The sequence below is a fragment of the Phragmites australis genome, chromosome 15 (assembly GCF_958298935.1).
Source record: "Phragmites australis chromosome 15, lpPhrAust1.1, whole genome shotgun sequence".
Lineage (NCBI taxonomy): Eukaryota > Viridiplantae > Streptophyta > Magnoliopsida > Poales > Poaceae > Phragmites > Phragmites australis.
The window spans coordinates 21,758,958-21,781,649 of NC_084935.1; the positions used below are offsets into that span (position 1 = coordinate 21,758,958).

At 47.8% G+C, this 22,692-nt stretch overlaps 1 protein-coding gene and 1 pseudogene across 1 annotated transcript; one reads left to right on the forward strand and one right to left on the reverse strand.

Moving 5' to 3' along the window:
* The window catches only part of LOC133892201 (uncharacterized), a 31,567-nt pseudogene extending 15,218 nt beyond the window's left edge, over positions 1 to 16,349 (reverse strand).
* Positions 16,350 to 21,774: 5,425 nt separating this feature from the next.
* On the forward strand, positions 21,775 to 22,653 carry LOC133892202 (uncharacterized). Its single transcript, XM_062332909.1, has one exon. The coding sequence runs from the start codon at positions 21,775 to 21,777 to the stop codon at positions 22,651 to 22,653; it is 879 nt and encodes a 292-aa protein (XP_062188893.1).
* The last annotated feature ends 39 nt before the right edge of the window (positions 22,654 to 22,692 follow it).

The window sequence follows — 22,692 nt, forward strand, 5'->3', positions numbered from 1 at the left end:
TTAGGGACCCGGCAACTGGATCCTCGACACTAGCGCCACCTCTAACATGTCTTCGCATGATGGTATACTCCACTCCCTTCATCCTAACTCACCACCATCTTCCATCACGGTTGCCGGTGGTTCTCTCCTATTGCTAGTTGTGGTCATTCTATCCTTCATACTCCTTCATCTAACTTTTTATTGAGCAACATTCTTATTGTCCCATCTATTGTTCATAATCTTGTTTCAGTCTAACAATTTACCTGTGACAATCTTTGCTCAATTGAGTTTGACCCCTTTGGTTTTTGTGTCAAGGATCTTCAGACCAGGCGCGTAATTCTTTGTTGCAATAGTTTGGGTGACCTCTACACCTTCCCAGCTGCTCCCACCATTGCAACCCAAACACGTTGCCACTTCATCCTCACTATAGCATCAACGTCTCGGTCATCCCGGTTCAGCCACCGTCAACATTCAGCATAAATCATTTCCTATTTCATGCAATAAAGTAGGTCATGCTATTTGCCACACATGTCAACTCGGCGAACACGTGCACCTACCATTTACATCTTCCAGTTCACAAACTATCATGTCTTTTGAGTTAATCCATTGTGATGTATGGACATCCCCTGTCATGAGTAATTCTGGTTACAAATATTATTTGGTGATTATTGATGACTTTTCTCATTATTGTTGGACTTACCCCCTTAAGCATAAGTCCCGGTTCATCAACAACTCCAAAATTTTCAGCAATATGTTCACACCTAATTCGGCCTTCCATTGAAAGCTATCTAGGTTGACAATGGCATAGAATTTGTAAACAACACCTCTGCACAATTCTTCTCCAACCATGGCATTCTCCTTTGTCTCTCTTGCACATACACTTCATACAAGAATGGTAAGGCTGAACGATCTCTGTGCACTCTTAATAATGTCATTTGCACTCTTCTGCTGCAGGCTCACATGCCACCTTTGTACTGGGCCAAGGCACTTGCTACAGTGACTTGCCTCCTCAACAGATGTCCCGCTTTTGCTATCCACTAATCCACTCCATTTGAAACACTATATCATTCTCCTCCCACATATAGTCACCTCCACGTGTTTGGCTGCCTTTGTTATCCAAACATGTCCTCCACTGCTCCTCACAAACTTGCTCCCTGTTCCACCACGTGTGTCTTCCTAGGATATCCTAGTTCACACAAAGGGTATCGCTACCTTGATCTTTCCATCCGACGGATCATCATATCACGCCATGTTGTCTTTGATGAAACCTTGTTTCCCTTTGCTAACTCTGTTACAGGACAACATGCCGCCCATCACCATCACACCACGGACTTCCTCCTCGATGACGATGCTAGCTCCACCGTGCTAGTACCTTGCACTGCCGGTGTTGAGCACGTGTGTCCGGTTCTTGCGGTAGCTCCATCTCCTGTAGATGTCAAGCAATCGTGGCCTCCCCTGACCTCTGAGGATGCTGTGATGCAAGTCTGCTCGCCTAGTGCATACCGTCCCAGTATGTTCTAGCCGAGCGTAGGCGTGCTGGTGCCTACCTCTCTTTGTACTCCACCTGACAGCAGTCGTACTGGGCTGCCACACATGAGGGCCACACCTCTTCACCGGGCAGCTGGGCCCGGTGCTACTCGACCTCCACCCACTGGGCCGCACACTAGCATGACGAGCAAGCCACCCTGGGCCAACGACAGCACCACTACTAAACCAGGTGTTGATGTGGTTGCCGCTCATGGTCAGCCTGTTGCATCTTAGTGACACCATCCGGTCGCGCCTACCAGGAGTGTGGTGTGTCCAGCACCCGGTCATCACCCGATGGTGACCCATGCTGCCTCCGGCATCATCAAACCAGTCACACGCATGAATCTCTCTACCGTCCACACTTCGATCTCAGCCATTCCGATGAATTATCGAAGCGCCATCGCCGATCTAACTTGGCATGCAGCGATGGTAGATGAGTACAAGGCCCTAGTCGACAACAAAATATGGGAACTCATTCCTCGACCTGCTGGAGCCAATGTGGTAACAGGCAAGTGGATTTACAAGCATAAGTTGCACTCTGGTAGCACTCTCGCTCGCCACAAAGCATGTTAGGTTGTCTGAGGATATTTTCAGCAACACGGCATCGACTATGATGAGACCTTCAGCCCAATGGTCAAACCATCCACTATTTGTGTTGTGCTAAGCAATGCTACCTCCCGTTCCTGGCCGATTCACCAGCTTGATATCAACAATGCATTCTTGCACAAGAATCTTGAGGAGACTGTCTATTGCCAGCTGCCATCTAGGTTTTATGATCCATCTGTCCCTGACTATGTGTGCATGCTCAATAAGTCTCTCTATGGTCTGAAACAGGTGCCCCTCGTGCTTGGTACCAATGGTTCGCCAACTACATTTGTCAGATTGTCTTCATCACCTCCACCTTCGACACGTCCCTCTTTGTTCTCAAAGATGGACTCAACATGGCCTATCTGCTACTCTACATTGATGACATCATTCTAACAGCATCATCTGATGCTCTCCTTCAGAAGCTGACTCGGTGTTGCACTCAGAATTCTCAGGATTTCAGTTCAGCGTTCCATGTACAGGCTTTTCCTCTCATAGCGTCAATACGCCTTGGATCTTCTACAACATGGGGGTATGGCCGACTGTCACTCTGCATCGACACCTGTTGAGACTCGCACCAAGCTGTATGTTGCGGATGGTGCTATCATGTCTAATCCCTCAGAGTACAGGAGCATCGCTAGGGCCCTTCAGTACCTGACCTTGTCACGGCTCGACCTGGCCTATGCTGTTCAGCAAGCATGCCTCTTTATGCATGATCCACGAGAACCACACCTTGCATTGATCAAACGCATACTGTGCTACATAAAGGGCACTCTCGACATTGGCCTGCACATCGGCACCTCCCCAACGTCATCTCTCACAACATACTCTGATGCTAACTGGGACGGTTGCCCGAACTCCAAGTGTTCCACCTCAGGCTATTGTGTATATCTTGGTGACAACCTCATCTCTTGGTCCTTGAAGCGCTAGTCCACCATTTCTTGCTCCAGCACAGAGGTTGAATACCGCGCTATTGCACAAGCTGTTGTCAAGTGTTATTGGTTGCGCCCGCTCCTCCAAGAACTACACGTTCCTCTTGCTTCGGCCACTATGTTTTACTACGACAATGTTAGTGCCATATACTTGTCCTCAAATCCCATACAACATAGGCACACGAAGCATATCGAGATTGACATCCACTTTGTCCACGAGAAGGTGTCTCTTGGTCACATTCAAGTTCTCCACACGCCATCTTCGCACCAGTTTGCAGACATCATGACTAAAGGCCTTCCGGTTCAGCTCTTCACTAAGTTCCGGTCCAGTCTTTGAGTTCCGCTGTGACTGCGGTCGGATATTAGGAAGATTATTATTGCACTATTATGTGTTTACTTTTCTGTTGTAACCTTACATGCATATCTCCTCTAATTGAGGATCTTGTAACCCTTGGTTTTTCCCATGAGGCTTTATATGGAGAGCGCACCTGGCCTCCCTGTTACGTGGTGTTTCTCCCTCATTCTCCTATCTACATCCAGGATGAATGGTTATGAAATTAACTAATACATTGGGAAAATACATGCATATGCACATGAACGGATTTTTCTCTCTTGGATGATCTCAACAGATTGTTTTTTTGTTGAAATTCTACCCTGAGCGATTATTAAACTATTGCGTTGAGAAGAAATAGCTTATACAAACCATTTTGACCCACTTCACGTCAAGCCATGTCGCTAGCAACCGAAGAGCAACACGATGCCAAGAATCTTAACCCTTTCTGAAGTGAGAAGATTTCATGTCCTCTTCCTCTTGTGATACAGGTTTATCAGCCATAAAGGCAGAGAGAAGCGCATATAACAATGCCATCTTCCGGTGATTGTTAGCAGGAACATCATCTAAGAACAACTCGTCAACTCCAAGCAAGTTCTCAGAAGAGCCTGCGTCTGGGGCGGGGGGGGATTCGGCTATTCCAGAGCTACAAGTAGTGGCGTCTTGGTACTCCCTTTAATTGTCTCGTCTAGTGCAGTATCATTACCCAAGCTCGTTACCATTACATCAACTACTTTTACCTAGGCAAGTTCCTGCTCGGATCTATCCGAAGAGCTCTCAACGCCTTCTTCAAAGATTATCCTTAGAAACTAAAAAATGGGAAGTCAAAAATGAGATACAAAGTGCAATATGACTCAAGTATTGACTACTTGCTTAAGCACACATAGAAGTCATCATCTGAACAGCAGAGATATTTGTGAACAATTTGATCTGTGAAGTCCTAAATTATAACCGCTACTCCTAACGGAACACCGAAACCCCCAATTGAGCCACGCGACAGTGACCCCAAACCCACAATATCGAGAGATGATCTCTGACAATGAATCCATGGTGTACTGGATGATGAGCGTGTTGATCGGTGTTTCTTTGTGGTTGTATTGGATGGACGCATGAACACGGGAATTTATTTAGGTTTAGGCCTCCTGTGGAATAATAGCCCAATGTCCTGTGTATTTTCTTATGAATTGGATGAACTTGTTACTGAATGTCCTCCCCCAGGTCCTCCCCCTTTATATAACAGGGGAAATGAGTACATACAAATGGACCATGCCAAACTCTGTAGCAGACCTACTCCTGACAAAGCCAACTACTCCTATCTCATCATGATGAGGGTAGGTATGTCCGACCTGCCTTGATTGTCCTGCATGCCCTGTCCCATCCACTAAACGTCGTGACGCTTGCTTGCGAAGCCATCCCGTAGCATTAAATGCCACTGGGTGGGTCACTACATCACCACACCTGCCCACAACCTGGCTCACCGAAAGGGAGTGTTTGGGGAAGGAAAAAAACTGAAGTGGACGACATTAAATGTGATTTGACTGGTTAGGTGAGTACCTATCATGCGACCAGCATGGGCTGGTCGTAAGGTCTTGTCCTTCGACAAGATGACTAGTCGACTCAGTCCTGCCCTAGTCGCGAGGTGAGGCCATAGTCTTGAAAATATCTACCACAAGCTGACATTCGGTAGCAGGGCTCCCGCTTGGTGGGGCACCCCCTTACCTATTACACCGATAGTAGCCCCCAAGCACCATAGCGGATGTAGTCGACTGAGTAGTTCGTTGTAGTTGTCCGTGGTCGTTGTACGTCTGGTGGTAGTGGTCGGGTCAGTTCATGTCACTTGGGCCTTAGGTGAGCGCATGTTTACCTTGGGAGTGGTCATCGATGTCATCTGCTTTTATGGTCAACTTAGGAAACAGCATCCCTAGGGGAGGTTAAACATACGGAGAGAGAGTGTGTGTGGGAGGGAGCAACAAAATGGCATCGGACCCGAGGGAATTTCAATTCCCCAAGCGCGGCCTCTCGAAATTTGAAAGGACTAGACCCTGCAACATTTGAGATATTTCAGCAGCCCTTTAAGTTGGAGCACCGAGGTCCCTCATGACTCTTTCCATCTCCCTTAGCCCCCAAGCATTCATGCCTAGAGCCCTTCATCTGCACCTCTATTCTTGCCATTGAAGCATCTTCCTCCGTAGTCCAATGGCGCGCACCAGCAACGAACCCGCCTTCCCTAAATCCAAGATCGATGCGGCAAGGCTGAAGCAAAGGCATGACACCGTCCTACTCACTTGCCGCCTATCCTCTGGGTATTGTTTTGGGGAGAGCACCCCCGCTTCCCACTAAGGGGAGATTGTAATGTTTGTCTGTTTCTTCTTGGCTGGCCTCATGCCCCCCTTCTCCGAGTTCTTCACCACCGTCATCTCCTTCTACAACATCTGCCACCTCCATCTCAACCCTAATTACATTCTCTTACTGAGCATATTTGCTCATCTATGTGAGAAATTTGTCAGGGTCGTACCATGCCTAGAGCTCTTTCGGTTCTTCTACACATGCCGGTTAGTGACCGGGCCGGCCACCGAAAGTTGTGGATTCTGTATTCGTGATAGTGCTGTGGACTCCTATATTCAGGTGGGCCTCAAGTTATCATAATTGGGCTAGTGGGAGGAGTGGTTCGACCTCACGAAAGACTACTCCTTGGACAACCTTCACGTGCCAAGCGCACCAGCATAGGTCATCGACAAAAAGGGGAGCACCCCCATGACAACTTCGGAGATGCTAACCCTCGGCAAATGGATTGGCTATCTCCAAGGGGCCGGGCTGACAGGGTAGACATCATTCATGACATCATCAACTACCAATTGTGCCCCTTGTAGAGGCATTCTAGTACGCTAAGCCAGAAGACATCACTTGGGAGAGCTGCTCAGGTAATGCCACAACTGTTTCCTTGGTGTTTTTCAATAGGTGTGTGACCTCTCACATCTTCCCTTTTATCCAAATCTTACTGATGAGACCATCAGCTCGTGGGTCTGAAACCTAATGTCAGCTACTCCGAGGAAAGATGGTCCTCATATTGGCACCCCTCTGTTGTGCAATCTTCCTTCATCGAAAAGAGTACGGATCAGGAGGGTAAGTTTGGTATTTCCAAAATTCCCACCCCCCATGCTATTTCTTGGGTTAGGGTTTCATGGTTTGCGCTAAAGTAGGGTCTTCCTAAGGCCGATGTCATGTGCCCAATAATCAATGAGGTCATGAAGGTCATTCGATACATCCATCTGGCCGCCCAAATTATCTCTACCTTATATAATACTCACCCATCTGGTCGCGATGATGACCAGGCTACTTAGAGTCAATTATCTACCATGGGTGGAGATCCTGTGAGGAGTGCCGGCTAGCAGAGGGGTGACCAGCCCCACATCGAACCAACTGGGGATGATCAGGCTACTCGGAGTCGACAATCAACCATGGGAGGAGGTTCTGCGAGCAGTGCTGGCTAGAAGAGGAACAACTAACCTGACACCAAAGCAGTCAGGGGCGCCTAAGCTACTACTAATCAAGCCTCTGGGCAAGGGAGGAAGAGAGTGGTGGTGGAACTGGCTTCCCCTAATATTTCCAAACGTGCACATAAGACCACTGGTGGCTCTATGGCAACCACGACCTCCTCTTCGCCTATTCTTAGTGGCTTCGTGAGGAGAGATTTATGCTCACCATTCCAACCATGGTTCACAAGTTGCATGTCATTGCAGGTCCTGGACCCCTACAACAACTCCGAATACTCTAGCCCCTGGGACAACTGCAGCCATAATGTGGGGATCACTTGTCATAGCCTCCGTAGATACAGAGCCATCCACAACATTTCCTGTGGTGCCTGCTCCTGCTTCTAAACCACTCTCCCTGGTCACGAGCCTCTCGGCCTCCATCAGCACACTGATCGGTGAGAAAGAGGCGGCGGACCACAGATGTACCGAGCTGGAGAGGCTGTGGCTGATGAGAAGAAAGTGAGGCATGCACTTTGGCAGGAGAAGGATGTGCTCATCGACCTAAGCATCAAGCAGTTGGAGGCTAAATGGATGACCCACGATTTTCTATGGGATGCCTTCCTTGCAATGTGGGGGCCCCTAAGGAGCATCGGCCCGGAAGTCACGAGCCAAAGGAAGAAACCACGCAGGGCTGGGCCTATGCCATCAACGTCTTGGTAGAGAAATTCACCCAGCTCCTGAGAATCCTGGCAACAAGGACCGCGGAGGACGTGGTGAAGGCAGCGAAAGCCTCGGTGGAGTATGTTCTCTAGTGCTACCACTACCACGACCCCAACTTCAACCTTGAGGTTGTTTGAGAGGGGGCTTGTGACTGCTGGTCCTGAAGTTGAGGCAAGGCTACAGGTAGAGTGCCAAGGGCCGGTGGAGTATGTAGGGCCTCTCTTCCGGGTGGTGACCATCGAAGAGTAAATGCTACCCTGTTACTTAGGCTTGTATCATATTTAAATGAAGTTTTCCATTTCTTTGATGGTCTTGTGTTGCTACTGTGGTCGTAGAGCTCTTGCGTTGACTCCATCGACCATCATAGTCGAGAAGCGGTGTCCAAGTGTGAACTTATGTTTGTGGTCGAACGAGAGACCCTATAGAGTGATTTTTGAGGAGTGTCTATCTTGCCATAGTCTAAGCCACGTGTAGTCTTAGGCTAGCCAAGTAAGACTCGACCAACTGACTCCTATGTGTTTTGTGACCTGTTTCTTCGACCAGCTTGCCGGGACGAGCTGCTAGCGGCACAAAGGAACCTGGGGAGGATGACGAGGGAAAACAACCAGCAGCGGGGGGTATGTCTATGATTGCCTTACTCGGATATTTTCTCCCTTTGACTTGTTGCTTTGATCCGCCGAAGTTCAAGTTCGTCCAACTCTCAGGAGCACCGTGACTAGTCATAGCGGCTGCCTCTTTGTGGCCTCCGAGGAGGCAAGTGAACTCAAGCAGAGGCTTTGTGAGACCATTAGCAACCACCTTTTTGAGATCAGAGTCTATGGCGCCTGCCTTGCTCTTGCCTACGTCAGTGAGCATTTCTCCGATCTCGACCTTGCTCTGGCCTTCTTCGAAGGCTTCACCAGTACCCAATGCCCAAAAGACCATGGCAGAGCTTCACAATCTTTCCAACTCATTTCTATTTGTAGCTCGCTCTCTTCTTTGGATTGTCTGGTTCAAACCACTGACAAGCACCTTTGGATCCTGGGGACACTGAACAGATTGTTAGAACCAACCCATGGATGTTACCCAGGTGGTCATTTTGTAACCTATGGTCTTGCTTCTAAATAGATTTGTGCTCATGTGGTGAGTAGGCTCTGATTGCTCGTTACTCCTAGAGAGGGCCATGGTTTTCTGTACAACTCGCTAGTTAGGTTTTTGGTGCTCAGGATAGCTTTTAGCACGACTAGCCCTTCGGTGGCGACCAGTGCTCAACCTGAATTGGGACTTGCGACCTCTTGATTGTTTTCCTTCAGCCGCCCACATCCCTAACATTGTGCGAGTAGCAATTTTCTTTCCCCCCACAGCGACTTGGTACGCACAATATGCGCAAATAGGCAAAATAATCTAGGAGTGTAAAAAAATCTATGAGCATAAAAAGGAACACAAATCCAACATTATTCTAACCCCTGACCATCTGGTCGGCAGAAGGGTTGCAGACTAGGTGGTCTAGCCTTTGAATCGGAAAGACTTACAAGCCGAAGGCAGTCCACTTTTGTTTGGTAGATCCTTCAAAATAGAGCATCAGGTCAGCAAGAGGGCTACTGACTAGGCGACCTAATCTTCAAATCGGAAAAACTTACAAGCTAAGGGTAGTTTGCTCTTGTCCAGGAGATCCTGCAAAAAAGAAAAAATGGTCTCCTACTCAAGCAACCTTACACACAGAACTTATGCAACTAGTTTATGTTCCATTAATTGTGTAATTCATGGTCGTCCTCCATGGCTAGTTTGACCACACCAGGTCAGGTAACCATGACCAATGTGTAGGGTCCTTCCCACTTGGGGGAGAGCTTGTTTCGGCCTGACTTATTCTAGATTTTCCTTAGGACAAGGTTGCCTACAACCAAGGTTTGCTCCTATACCCTGCGATCATGGTAATGCATAAGGCTTTGCTGGTATCGGGCTGCTCGAATTAGAGCACAATCATGAAACTCTTCAATCAGGTTTATGTCATCCTCCCGTCGAGCCACCTAGTCTTTGTCCGAGTAGCTAGTTACTCTAGGAGAATGGAGGGCATTCTCGGAGGGGAGCATTTATTCAGTGCCAAAAATAGGAATAATGGAGTTTTGGTTGTGGATCTACAAGGGGTCATTCGTAGCGACTAGAGTACCGTGGGGATTTCGTCCACCCAATGTCTCAAATAGCTCTGAAGCCAATCGAAGGCTCAGGTTTTGACCACTTTTAGTATCATACTATTTGTCCTTTCGACCTGACCAATGTTCTAGGGGTGTGCTACCGAAGCGTAGCATATTTTGGTCCCGATCTCTTTGTAGTTGTCTTTAAAAGCGCTATTGATGAACTGAGTCTTGTTGTCCATAATTATGCAGTTTGGAATACCAAACCGCACTACCAGGCCATGTATGAACTTAATCGCTACCATGGTGATGATATTCCTGACCAGCTCAGTCTCAATCCACTTAGTGAACTTGTCAACTGCTACGAATAGGAGTTCAAAACCACTAGGGGTCTTAGGGAATAGTCCCACAATATGGAGCACCCAAATAGCAGAAGGCCAAGAGAGTGGTATGGCTTGTAGTGCTTGAGCTGGTAGGTTGATCTATCAGCCATGGTACTGACATAGCTCACACTATTTCACCAGCTCGCAAGCATCCTAGAGGGTCATGGGCCAATAGAATCCTTGCCAGATTGCTTTTCTGACAAGATATGGTATGAAGAGTAGCCACCACATATGCCTCTATGGATATCAGAGAGCAAGGTACTCCCCTCTTCCTAAGTGATGCGTTTCAGTAAAAGGCCATTGCTCCCTGTGATAGAGGCATCTCTCTACCAGGGAGTTTCTGCGAGCTTGTCGTATGACCTTTTCTGCTGATGCATCATCATCAGGGATCGCTCGATTATGAAGGTATGCCAAGATCTGATCCATCCAGGTCGTACCTGAATCAAGCTAGGCGATGACATTATGGCCACCTGAGGACTGCACCAAAGGAGGCATTGCCTATAAAGGTGTTGCCTCGGTTACTCTGTTTCTGAGCGGAGCATCCCCTTCACGTTGGCCCAAGACTGTGGTGGATGGTCGTGTGAGTCTTTATTCAAAGACTACGATTGGGACAGGTGCGTGAGAAGAAGCTAGACATTCCAGCTCATCAGCAAGGAAGTTGTCCCTGCACAGGGCATTCTTAACCTTGAAATAATAAAACATCGCTCCAGCTTTCTCACTTCAGCGAGATACTCCACAATTGTCTAGCCTGAGTACTGAAACTCCTTTTTGAGTCCCCTTCTACTAGCAAGCATTTTATACCAAGTGCGGAGGCTACTCTCATTCTAGACAAGAGGCCCTCATATTCTGCAATATTGTTAGTGGCAGAAAACAATAATTGAACTATGTACCGGAGGATGTTGCCAGTCGGTGAGGTCAAGACCACTCCAGCCCCTGCTCCCTTCAACATGAACAAGCCATCGAAGTGTATGGTCCAGTTCTGTTTCGCCTCTGGCTGTTGTTTTTGCTCGGGCTCCATAGATGACCACTCAGCCACAAAATTGACCAACACCTAGGACTGATAGCCATTCAGGGGATGAACTAAATATCAAACTCCCCAATCTCCACTGCCCACTTTGTTGTTATCCCTGCTGCATCCCTGTTATGGAGGATCTCCCTAATCAGGAGCAAGGATACTACCTTCATTTTGTGGGCCTAGAAGTAATGCTTGAGCTTATGAGAGGTCATTAGCACGGCTCATGATATGTGGGGTAGCTACAACATATCTGGTTGAGGAGCGATTAGCGATTAGTATAGGAAGGGAAGAGAGGTACCTTTTGAAATCTCAGAAAGCTGCCTCCGCTTCTGGTATCCACATGAAATGATCATTTTTCTTGAATATCTTGAAAAGTGGCAACCTTCTCTCCCATATTTGAGATGAACCTCCTCATCACTACCATGCATCTCGTCAGCTTCTGGACTTCCTACAACCTGGTCGAGGACCTCATCTAGTCGATGGCTTTGATCTTTTTAGGGTTTGCTTCTATCCCTTGGCTGGACACAAGGAAACCAAGCAACTTCCCTAATGGGACTCCAAACGCGCACTTCTTCAGGTTCAGCTTCATGTAGTACTTTCGGAGGTTGTCCAACATCTCTTGCAGGTCCACGATCAGGGCGTCCTTGGTCTTGCTTTTTACAACTATGTCATCAACATAGATCTCAACATTTCTACTGAGTTGTGGTTGAAGGATGAGCTGAATGCATCATTAGTAAGTAGCATCGGCGCTTTTTAAGACAAAAGGCATCTTTACATAGCAAAAGACCCCGAAAGACGTTACAAAAGCGGTTTTCTCCTCATCTACCCCATACATGCTAATCTAATGGTACCCTAAATAGGTGTCTAAGAAGCATAGAAAGTCGATACCAACAATCAAGTGAACAAGGGTCAATCCAGGTTAGAGGGAAGAGATCCTTTGGGCATGCTTTGTTGAGGTCAGTGAAGTCGACGCACATCCTCCACTTACCATTGGGTTTTCAAACCATGACAAGGTTAGGCAGCCACTCTGGGTACTGTACCTCTCAGATGAAGCCTTCTTCTAGGAGCTTGTCGATCTCCTCACAAAGTGCTTACTTTTGGTCATGTGCGAACCGGTGCACATTTTGCTTTATAGGTCACGCGTCGGGTCGCACCGGCAACTTATGCTAGATCACCTCCCTAGGGACCCAGGTATATCAGACAGACTCCAAGAAAGGGCATCTGTGTTTGCACAGAGATAAGTGATGAGCGTGAGTTCCTATTTTGGGTCCAGGCTGGCCCTAATCTGGATCGTTCTGCAAGGTCGATGTCGTCTATGCGCACTGCCTTGAGCCGATCATCGGAATTGGTGATGACATGGACCTTCTCTGGATAACCACTTGTCCTGGTGTTCTCAGGCTATGAGCCAAGAGTCAGCTAAACCATATTGAGGCTCCTCTTGTCACAGTGCAAGGCTATCTTTTGGTTGCCCAAAATGTTGATGGCTCCATTGAGACCAGGGATTTTGATTGCCTGGTATGTATAGTGGGTGATGGCCATGAACTGATCCATCGCTGGTCACCCTAGGATCACATTGTACGTAGCCTCGAAGTCTCCTACATCGAACAGGACCCTCTCGGTCCCAAAGTTGTTCAGCGAACCGGAAGTGGCGGGCAGCTCAATCTGAACTAACAGCTTGGTTGAAGAGCTAGGGGTGATCCCAAAGAAGGGAGGAGATGGTTTCAACACACTCCTTGGGATCAGTAGGGCGTCTAGCACATCGGCAAAGAGGAGGTTGATGAAACTCCCTCCATCGACTAGCACACGCCTCATTTGGATATTGTGCGTTGTGGGCTCAACCACGAAGGGATAACATCTGGGAAACTTGATACATGTGTGGTGGTCTTCCTGGCTATAGGTGAGGGGTACCTCCGACCACTTCAGTCACGAACTCAAGCCCAGCATGGTCACACATACCTCGCGGACCATTGACTTGTACTCTCTATTTGAGGAATACATCACAACACCCCCAAAGATATGATGGACCATGTGCTCGGCTTGCTGCAAACCCAGAGCCGACTAGTTAGGATTGGCCCAATCTTCACCATCATCATCGTCCCCAGGTTTGCGACCCCCAAGCTCTTTATCGATGATGCCTCGCATGACCTTGCATTCAGTCAGGTTGCATGCATCGGTATGATAGATCGGACAGTAGCCTTTGCCCTTTTCCCATCCTTCTTCTTGAAGCGTCAGCGTAGTTGGTCGGCCTGCTCGACCACCATGATGTTGGGAGTTCAAGCTTTGTGCTTGTACTTTTTTTTCTCCTTTTGGCCGGCCCCTTTGGAAGGGATGAGCTAGTTGGAGGTCAGCTATTACCTCGTGCTGATCTGGAGCTCTTGGGCCTCAGTGGCCGGCGCACACTTTTCCGTGAGCTCGAAGAGCTCGATGGTGCTTCGGACCTCTTTGGTGGCAAGCTTTTCAACCATCTTCTAGTCCCTGACCCCCCCCCCCCTCCAGAATGCGAGGACCACAGACTCACTTGTGATTTTGGAATGGTATTTTGGCATTCGATGAAACACCGAATGTAATCTCGCAATGACTCTCCATGCCGCTGCCTGACCTGGTAAAGGTCATTCTCGACCCCTGGTCAAGGTAGGTTCCCTGGAAGTTAGCGACGAACTTGTCGCACAAGTCTTCCTAAGAATGGATTGATCCGTGAGAAATAGTTGGCTATAACCTTCCCGCTGTGACTCGTGGCTTGCACCATGGTGGTGTAGATCTATAGGAACTCCTCCAGATTGGTTGAGCCATTGTACTTTTCTGCTAAGACTGGTCAGAACTTGTTTGGCCAACACACTTTCCGTACCCGAGAAGAGAAAACAATGCACCCCGTCCCATAATGGGGAGCTGCTCACCAATGGGCAGCTTTGCACGTTCGGGGAGAGAGCCAACGGTCTCACAACCTAGGTGATGGGATGGAGGAGTATGATGTCTCTCTGCGAGGGGAAGGCAAATGACACGGTCGCTTATCCTTTTCCTAGTCTCACCTAGCGCAGTCATCCTGCTTTCGGGTGACCCTCTGGCCTAGGATTACATCGCGGAGGTTGCGGTGGCAAAGTGAGACGCAGATCAGTAAGTGGAGTGTCCCGACATGGTTGGAGTCTTCGTGTACTCCCTATTACTGAAGGAGCATGGGTTCTCTCCTACCGACGGGGTCCACTGTGAACACTATCGACTATGACCTCGACCACTCCTTGTGACAGAAGGGGTGACTACTACCACGATATGACGCTGAGTGGTCTTTACCAAGAGGGTGAGGTTGCACAGCCATGGCATTATCGGTGAACTCTCTGGTACTACCACTAGTGGTGGCTAAGAAGCACTCGTGCGGTCTGCAGGTTCTGTGTGGGGGTCATGGCTTCATAGTCGAGCTGCTGACCATGGAGCAGCAAGACATCACGAGGGGGAGCCCCCAATGCTCGCTTTGTGCTTACGGTGTGAGTCCACGGTGTGGCGTGACGGCCTTGAAGATGACACCGCCAAGGGGTCCACCTCGAGCGGCAGCTCCTTCGGATGGCGTTGTAGTCGTAGGGGCAGTATAGGACTGCCTCCATGCCTAGCATTGGGTTGGTTTCCCTCTTGGCTAATGGCCAGGGGCTCACCTCCGGTTCTCGAGACACAAGCGTCTCTACTACCCCCCATTGCATGGCTCATCATGCAAACTTCACATTCATTTTTTGAATCCTCAGACTTCGTTATGGTGTCCCATGCTTGGAGCACACCGGGCTCATCTAGGTCATACCCCATGATGAAAACCTCACGATGGCCGGGATCCTCGAAATGGGACTTAGTGGCCATAACAGATTTGGACATGAATAGCCCATCCATAGCTTGAACACTTGAAGAAACGCAAAAAAGTGCCCCTACCTGGCGTGCCAACTGTCAGGGCATGATCTGTGACAATGAATCCTGGGTGTACCAAACGATAGGCATGTTGATCGGTGTTTCTTTGTGGCTAGATCGGATGGATAGAAGAACGCAAGAATTCATCTAGGTCCAGGCCTCCCGTGGGATAATAGCCCTATGCTCTATGTATTTTCTTATAAATTGGATGAACTTATTACTAAATATCCTCCAATTTACAACCTGGGTCCTCCCCCTTTATAGAACATGAGAAAAGAAGTACATACAAACGGACAGTGCCAAACTCTATAGAAAACCTACTCCTGATGAAGCCAACTACTCCTAGCTCATCATGATGGGGGTAGGCATGCCCGACCTGCCCTGGTCATCCCGCATACCCTATCCCATCTGTTGAACGCCATCATGTTCGCCTGTGAAGCCATCATGTAGCATTAAATGCTACAAGATGGGTCGCTGCATCACCACACCTACCCACGACCTGGCTCGCCGAAATGGAGTGCCTGAGGAAGGCAAAAAAATTGAGTGAACGACATTAAATATGATTTGATTAGTTAGGTGAGTACTTACCTGCGACCAGCATGGGCTGATCGTAGGGTCTTATCCTGCGATAAGAGGTTGGTCGACTGAGTCCTACCCGAATCACGAGGTGAGGTTGTGGTCTTAAAAATATCTACTAGTGGCTAATATTTGGCAGCGGTACGTCCGCCTTGGGGGCGATCCATGAAGTCCTAAATTATAACCACTACTCTAATGCAACACTGAAACCCCCAAGTTGAGCCACACGATAGTGACCCCACACTCACAACCAAAAAATTAGGTAAGCACATGATCGGGTGGAAAGGGAAGGGTCGTACGACGCCTATATGATGCTTGGCCTCTAGTGACATGGCCGTCTCCTCAAGCACCACCCATGCCTTGGGGTCGATCTCCAGGAACCTAGTAGGCACCGATCATAAGTAAAACGGAAGCACTCATCTCGAGTCCACAAGTAGTGGGAGCTAACCTCAACACGGGGTGGAGGAGGCCACGAGATTCGTGTGCCTAGAGGTCGGTGTCCGAGGTAGCGTCCGAGCCCCTGCTGGTGGTGAAGCTGCCACTGGCACGCTCCCCATCATCAGGGGAGCCGCCAAGGGGGATGGACTGGTGGATCTGTGCCTGGCGAAGCATGAGCGCAAGTAGCGCCCCCGCTGCCTAGTGTTGTGCCATCGTCAGCGTTGTCTCCATCAGTCAGTCTAAGCAGAGCGGATGAGCTGCACTACAAGTTGGCGGCGTTGCTCAGTTGTAAGTTAGGGAGGTAGTCTGTGAGGTGCGGGACATCATCGAGCATGTATCCATAGTAGCCCTCCTTGAGCTTCACGATGGTGGTGGCAGCGGTGGTGTGAAGGCACATGGCCGAAAGGTTGCGAAGCGCGCGGAGGTTGGGGTGCGAGTCATGGGTACATTGTGGAGAACGGCAGCGCCACCTTCCCGGGCCCCTTCTAGTATGACCGCTGTGCCGGTGAGGCCTGATCGTCCTTTGGCAGAATGATGTGGGACGACGCCATTAGAGAAGTCCCCCAACTCTCCAGAAGCTCCTCGAGTGAGCTCTCTGTTGTATCATTGTATGAGTGCTATGATCATTTGGTTCCAATCCGATGGCCCTCATCTTCTCGGTGACATGGCTCAACGACATGTTGAGAAAGGGTAATGCTTTAATAGGTATAGAATAGATTTGTTTGTTGAAGCAATAGGTGGTTCTTGTTTTGTATTTTTGCGTCACTTCAGGTCTGCTTGGGTGCCAATATGCCCTGGCCACTGTAAAAAACTATTTTTAGAAATGGATTGTAACCCGTTTTCACAGGCATTTAGTGTGCTTGCGTGTGATTAAAGGCATGTAGAAATGGATGATTTTCACAGGTGCAAAATAGACCGCCTGTGGAAGTCCATTTCTACAGACGGTTCACTTAAGGAACCACCTGTGTAAATTGGTTTCCACAGGCGGTTCCTTAAGTGAACCACCTGCATAAATGGTTTTCACAAGCGGTTCTCTTAATGAACCACCTGTGGAAACTAATTTACACAGGCGGTTACTAAAGTAAACCGCATGTGATAATCGGTCCCCGAATCAATATTTTTTTATCCAAAAAAAGCAAAAAAGAAATTTTTACACGAGGAACCCCCACGGACGCTTCGTTGCTAGTCACAAGCCATGCTATATTTTTCACACAGTTTTCAGTGTTTGTGTTCCATGAGAATCAAACATGCGACCTCCCTCCCCTCTACCCTCGCGCGTGAACTCCCTTACCACCTCACCTATCAAGTAGTTATGATTGAAATAGGAAGTTTTATCCTTTTATGCCGAAAGTTTTCACACGCGGTTCTCTTAAGGAATCGCCTATGGAAACTGATTTTCACAAGCAGTTCCCTAAGTGAACCGCCTGTGATAATTGGTCCATCTATGAACCGCCTTCGGTAAAACCGATATAACTTTTGCATACAGACTCTGATTTGGACTTTTTTTTACTACATGGATATCTATAGAAAAAGATGCATCCGTTTCTCCCCCACTTCATCAGGTTCAATGAATTTTTTTAGGCCAAAAACGGCTTGGAAGATTGAGTTCTTACCTTGGAAGTTTCTGTATTGTTTTCGGAACACGCGTTTGTGTCCATAGCCGCCACTCCTTACATCAAATTTGAGCAAAAATTTAGACTGATTCCTATTCTAGTATTGCTGAGGTGAGAATAAATAAGATAAAAATAAAATAAAAATGAAAAAAATATTTGTGACCGTGCTAAGACTTGATGACACTTGATCTGCTATTGATATTATTACTTGTACTCCTGTAGGCTAAATCTTGTTATTGATAGTGGAGGTCTTTGATCTTCTTCTTATTGATCTTGATAGAGATGTTGAAGCTAGTAGTATTCTTTTTTTTTCTTTGAGTTACTTGTATTAATAGGACTTGTCATAACAATAGCATATGTGTGATCAAAATTTATGTGTGAAACTGCAATTGAATATTTGGGTATCTAAATGATTTTAAATGAAAAAATTTTCAACTACAAAGTTGTAGATCTCATCGAGGACTATAATGTTCATATAAATTTTGTTCCCATATGAGTTCGTATGAAAAATTTATGAATTTTTTAAGATAGGCTATCATCTATTACTACAGACGATTCCTTTTGTGAACCGCATGTGGAAATAGATGATCATTTTTAGATTATCTTAAAAAATCATAACTTTTTATATGAAATCAGATGGAAACAAACTTTATATGAAAATTGTATCCCTCAACGAGATCTCCAACTTTATACTTGAAATAATTTTCATTTGGAGTCATTTAGATGTCTAAATAATCATTTGAACTATTAGATTGTTTATTTGGATATCTAAATGACTTCAAATAAAAAAAATCAACTACAAAGTTGTAGATCTCATCGAGGGTTACAATTTTCATATAAAGTTTGTCCCTGTCTGAGTTTGTATGAAAAAGTTATAAATTTTTAAGATTTGTTGTCATCCATCTTTAAAGGTGGTTCCTTATGTGAACCGCCTCTGAAAATGGCCCTCTATTTACATAGGCAGTTCATATAAGGAATCATTTGTAAAAATGATCATTACCACAGACGGTTCACATAAGGAACTGCCTGTGGTAATCAACCAATTTCCAGGGGTGGATTACATAAGGAATCGCTTGTGAAAATAAGTATTTCCTCAGACGGATTCTTATGTGAACCATCTGTGAAAATGGTAAAATTTCCACAAACGGTTAACTTAAGGAACAGCGTGTGAAAATGACCTTTACAGGCGGCTTCTTCTATCAACCGCCTCTAAAAATCGTTCAGACGGTTTGCCATATGATCCGCATGTGAAAAGGCATCCTAGGTGTCTCGAAAAATTGTTTTTGTAGTAGTGAGTATAAGTGAGCAAACTCACTTAAGCTAGGCTATATGTATGCGGTGCCATTTTGACACAACGGTTATTAAGATTATTGAAAGAGTTGTATCCTCTGTCTGACACGATATATAATTAATAGTATATATTCTGTATATCTATTAAAGGTATATGAGGATCAACTACATCTTACTCAATATGGGTCAGTCGTGACCGTCATGGAGTAAGGTATGGAGATGATATACCTGGAATCTACTCATATGATATGAAAGTTATCCCTTATTCGAGAAGGATTCCTAGATCTTCAGGAGTCTAATAGTCCGAGTAGGATACATCCAGAGATATCTGAGTAGGATCACGTTCTAGGTTTCCCCGACTATATAAGATGGGGAGAGGGGTACATCCGAGGCAATGAACAAGAAATCAAACAAAAGCAACCCACATTCCCAAATCACAACCAAGTCATGCCTTCAGATCTCCGAAGTTGCGAAACTCTCAAGACTAGTCGAGTAGAAGACCAACACCCATCAAAAATCCATAGCAGAATCAATCCCCTAGTCGACTAGATCTTAAGCCTTAGACACTCCAAAATTTGCGTAGTTCTTGGATTAGAGTCATCCACATCAGTACTGTACCGTGTGATCCAAGAATAATCAAGGCTAGGTAGAACATATGGCTATTACCAGACTCGAGGGAGCTGAATTTGTATAACTCATTGTCTTTGTTTGCAGTATACTTCATCAACTTCGTATGTATACCTATTTTCCATATCACAAAACAATAGGCAAGTTGTGTACAAATCCTCGACACTGTCATTTTCCTATAAAAAGTGTAGACATCAAACGCTTCATGATTCATTTGTGTGTCATTTGAAAAGAAAAGAGGATTCATTTATGTTGGTTGAGTAATCAAATGTGAGAAGCAACTACATACTATAATCCACCCATTCAAAGCTCGTTTGAAGGGTATACTATACGGATGGCAAACACCGCCATAGGACCCTATCGAGTGATATCTCCTATTAGGCTAGCGAGGTGGGAAAGGGGACATACTTCCACATGGGGCCTGCGAGGAGCCTCTATGAAATCAAACATATTACTCCCTTTATCTTGTAGCAATTGATAATATATTCACTACTACAGATATGGTTATATTTGTCACCTCATCATTGCTGGATCACCAAAAACCGGCAGTGATAATCTTATCACTGCTAGTTCAAAAAAAAAAAAAGTATTACTGTTGGTTCTAGAAAACAACCAACAATAATAATAACTTATCACTATCGACTCATATTAAAAATTGTCAGTTCTAGAAAACAACCGACAATGAATATGTGACTGGACCTAAAATTTGCATGCATTCTGGTTTTGGCTCATGGCTTTAGGTCCAGCTCAACGATCTCTCTCTCTCTCTCTTATCTCTTCAGCCAGTCGCACACCCTCCGATTCTCTAAGTCCTAGCACCGGCCACCTCCTCCCCCAATGGCTTCTCTCTCCTCCCTCACCGACCTCCTCTTCCCCCACCGGCCACTCTTTCCTCACCCCACCGACGTCTCTCTCTCCCCCCACCGACCTTCTCCCCCATTAGCAACTCTGCTCCTTGCGAGATCCACGGTAGGATCCAGAGGATCCAACCATGGATATTGCTAGGGATGGAGATCCACGGTGGGATCTCACTAGCGGCGGCGGTGGCCGACGGCTTCTTGGTGTGGTGGTAGCCATAGGGTCAAGCCTAGTGATGGTGGCTCCTCAGTGTTGATGCGATGAGGGGGTGAGGTGAGGTTGGTAATGGCGGCTCCTCAGCGCTGATGCAATGAGGGGGCAAGGTGAGGTGAGGCTAGCGGTGGCACCTCCTCTCTCTCTCTCTCTCCAGCAGCGTGCAGCGGAGCTGGAGCCCAGCAGGGACAAGCCCTGGCCTCCGAGTGGCGCTTATGCAGCCTCCGAGCGACGATCTTCATGCCAGGGCGGTGGCAGCAGCCTCGGGTAGAAGAAGAGGAGGCGGCAAGGCCCGCATCACCAAGAGGGCATGTTTTGTGGTAGCGGCCTTCATACTACCGTGTTTCTTATATAGGGTGAAGCAAGGCCGAGCTGGCATGACAGGGGCGACGGAGCGCGCCGGTGGCAACCGAGTCGGCTCATTTATTTTTTTCTTGAAAATGCCAATACTACCGATGGACAATAGCCGGCAGTGATAGCAATCCGACTATTATTGCCGTTTGCGTACTTTCAGTTTCAAACCAACATTTAAAGCTAGTTTAGAACCGACAGTGAAGGACTGTTCTTTAGTAGTGATTGTAAGAAAAATTGATGGTCAAAGTATATTTTCAATGACTTGTTAAAATTCAAATACGCCCTATAAAAAATAGAGGAAGTACTTTATTTACAACTATATATTTAAATAAGCTAGTCATTTTTTATACCTCTTGATATGCACACGGCACGCTTTGACTCAAGATGAATGTGTGCATGCACGCTGGTCCTGATCTTGCGTGTAAACCTGTTTGTATCCCCAAAATCTCGTGTTTGTGACTTGAACGAGTACTTTTACTTATGAATTTAAGTCTCTGGCTATATGCCCAAAATCATCTATTTGTTTCAGTATTTAAGAACCATACATTTCGTCCGTTTGTTATTCACTTTTATGTTGCCCCTTAATCCTGGCTACAGCAGCACAAATATTTTGCCAACGCCTACGTAAAACCCTGGCCTTTCTATTTTCAGCCGCTGATCTGCAACCACAGGAAACGACGACACCTGTCCTCTGAAGTCGCGACATGTGTCACGGAAGGCACGTTCCGCTGTCCTAAAACGAAGGCGAGCCATGCATGCATGGGGGCGAACAGTCCTGGCCGTGTAAACCTGCACGGGCACACGTTATATAAGCCCGTGCAGGTGCCACCCTTCCTCCCAAGAAGCACCGATCGACCGATCATCGCCATGGTCATGCCTCGCTCCCTCGCGCCTATCTTCTTCCTCTTCCTCCTCATCTCCACCGCGCCCGCCGCGCGCACAACCGTCCCCGTCGCCGACAATCTCCAGGACACGTGCAACAAGACTCTGTTCCCCAAGGTCTGCATCTCGTCGCTGGCGGCCAACCCGGAGAGCCGGACAGCGAGCCCGCGCCGGCTAGCCGAGCTGTCCGTGTACGTGGCTGCCGAGGTGGGCACGGCCGTGGCCGCGTTCGCGAACCACGAGCTGAACGCCGCCAAGGACGACGCCCTGTTCAAGTGCCTCGACAGCTGCTCTGACGACATCGAGGAGACCGTGGCGCACCTCAGCGCGCTCACCCGGGAGCTCACCGACGCCAAGTTTCTCGAGGTCAAGTCCTGGCTCTCCTCCACACTCGGCGGCACCTCCACCTGCGAGGAGGCCTGCAAGGACGCGCCCATCAGCGACGTCAAGAACGCTGCCGTCACCAAGAGCTTTGAGTTCGAGAAGTTGCTACGCGTCACGCTCGACCTCATCACCGAGGCGTCCGGATCCATGTCCGCCGAGGTCGCCCTGCCTCCCTCGGCGTTGGGCGCCGACGCCCCGTCGTATGGGGCGCCGTACGGGGCGCCCTCGCCGTTCGGAGGTTACGGCTCGTCCGCAGACGCCCCTGCTTATGGCGCTGACGCGCCAGCAGGGTACGGCGCCAGCGGGCCATCACCTGTCGCCATGCCATCGTACGGCGCCAGCGGACCATCACCTGTCGCCATGCCGTCGTACGGCACCAGCGGGCCGGGTGCTGATGTTCCGGCGCCGTCATACGGCCCCCCCGGCTCATTAGCACCATCCTCGGACGCCAGTGCTTTCGACGCCGACGCGACTGCATGAGCGACGTGGTGTCGGCACAGGCTTTGGTTCCGATGCTAA

What these genes read in the sequence shown, in the direction of transcription:
- LOC133892202 (XM_062332909.1), top strand. Translation starts at nt 21,775, where the DNA reads ATGGTCATGCCTCGCTCCCTCGCGCCTATCTTCTTCCTCTTCCTCCTC.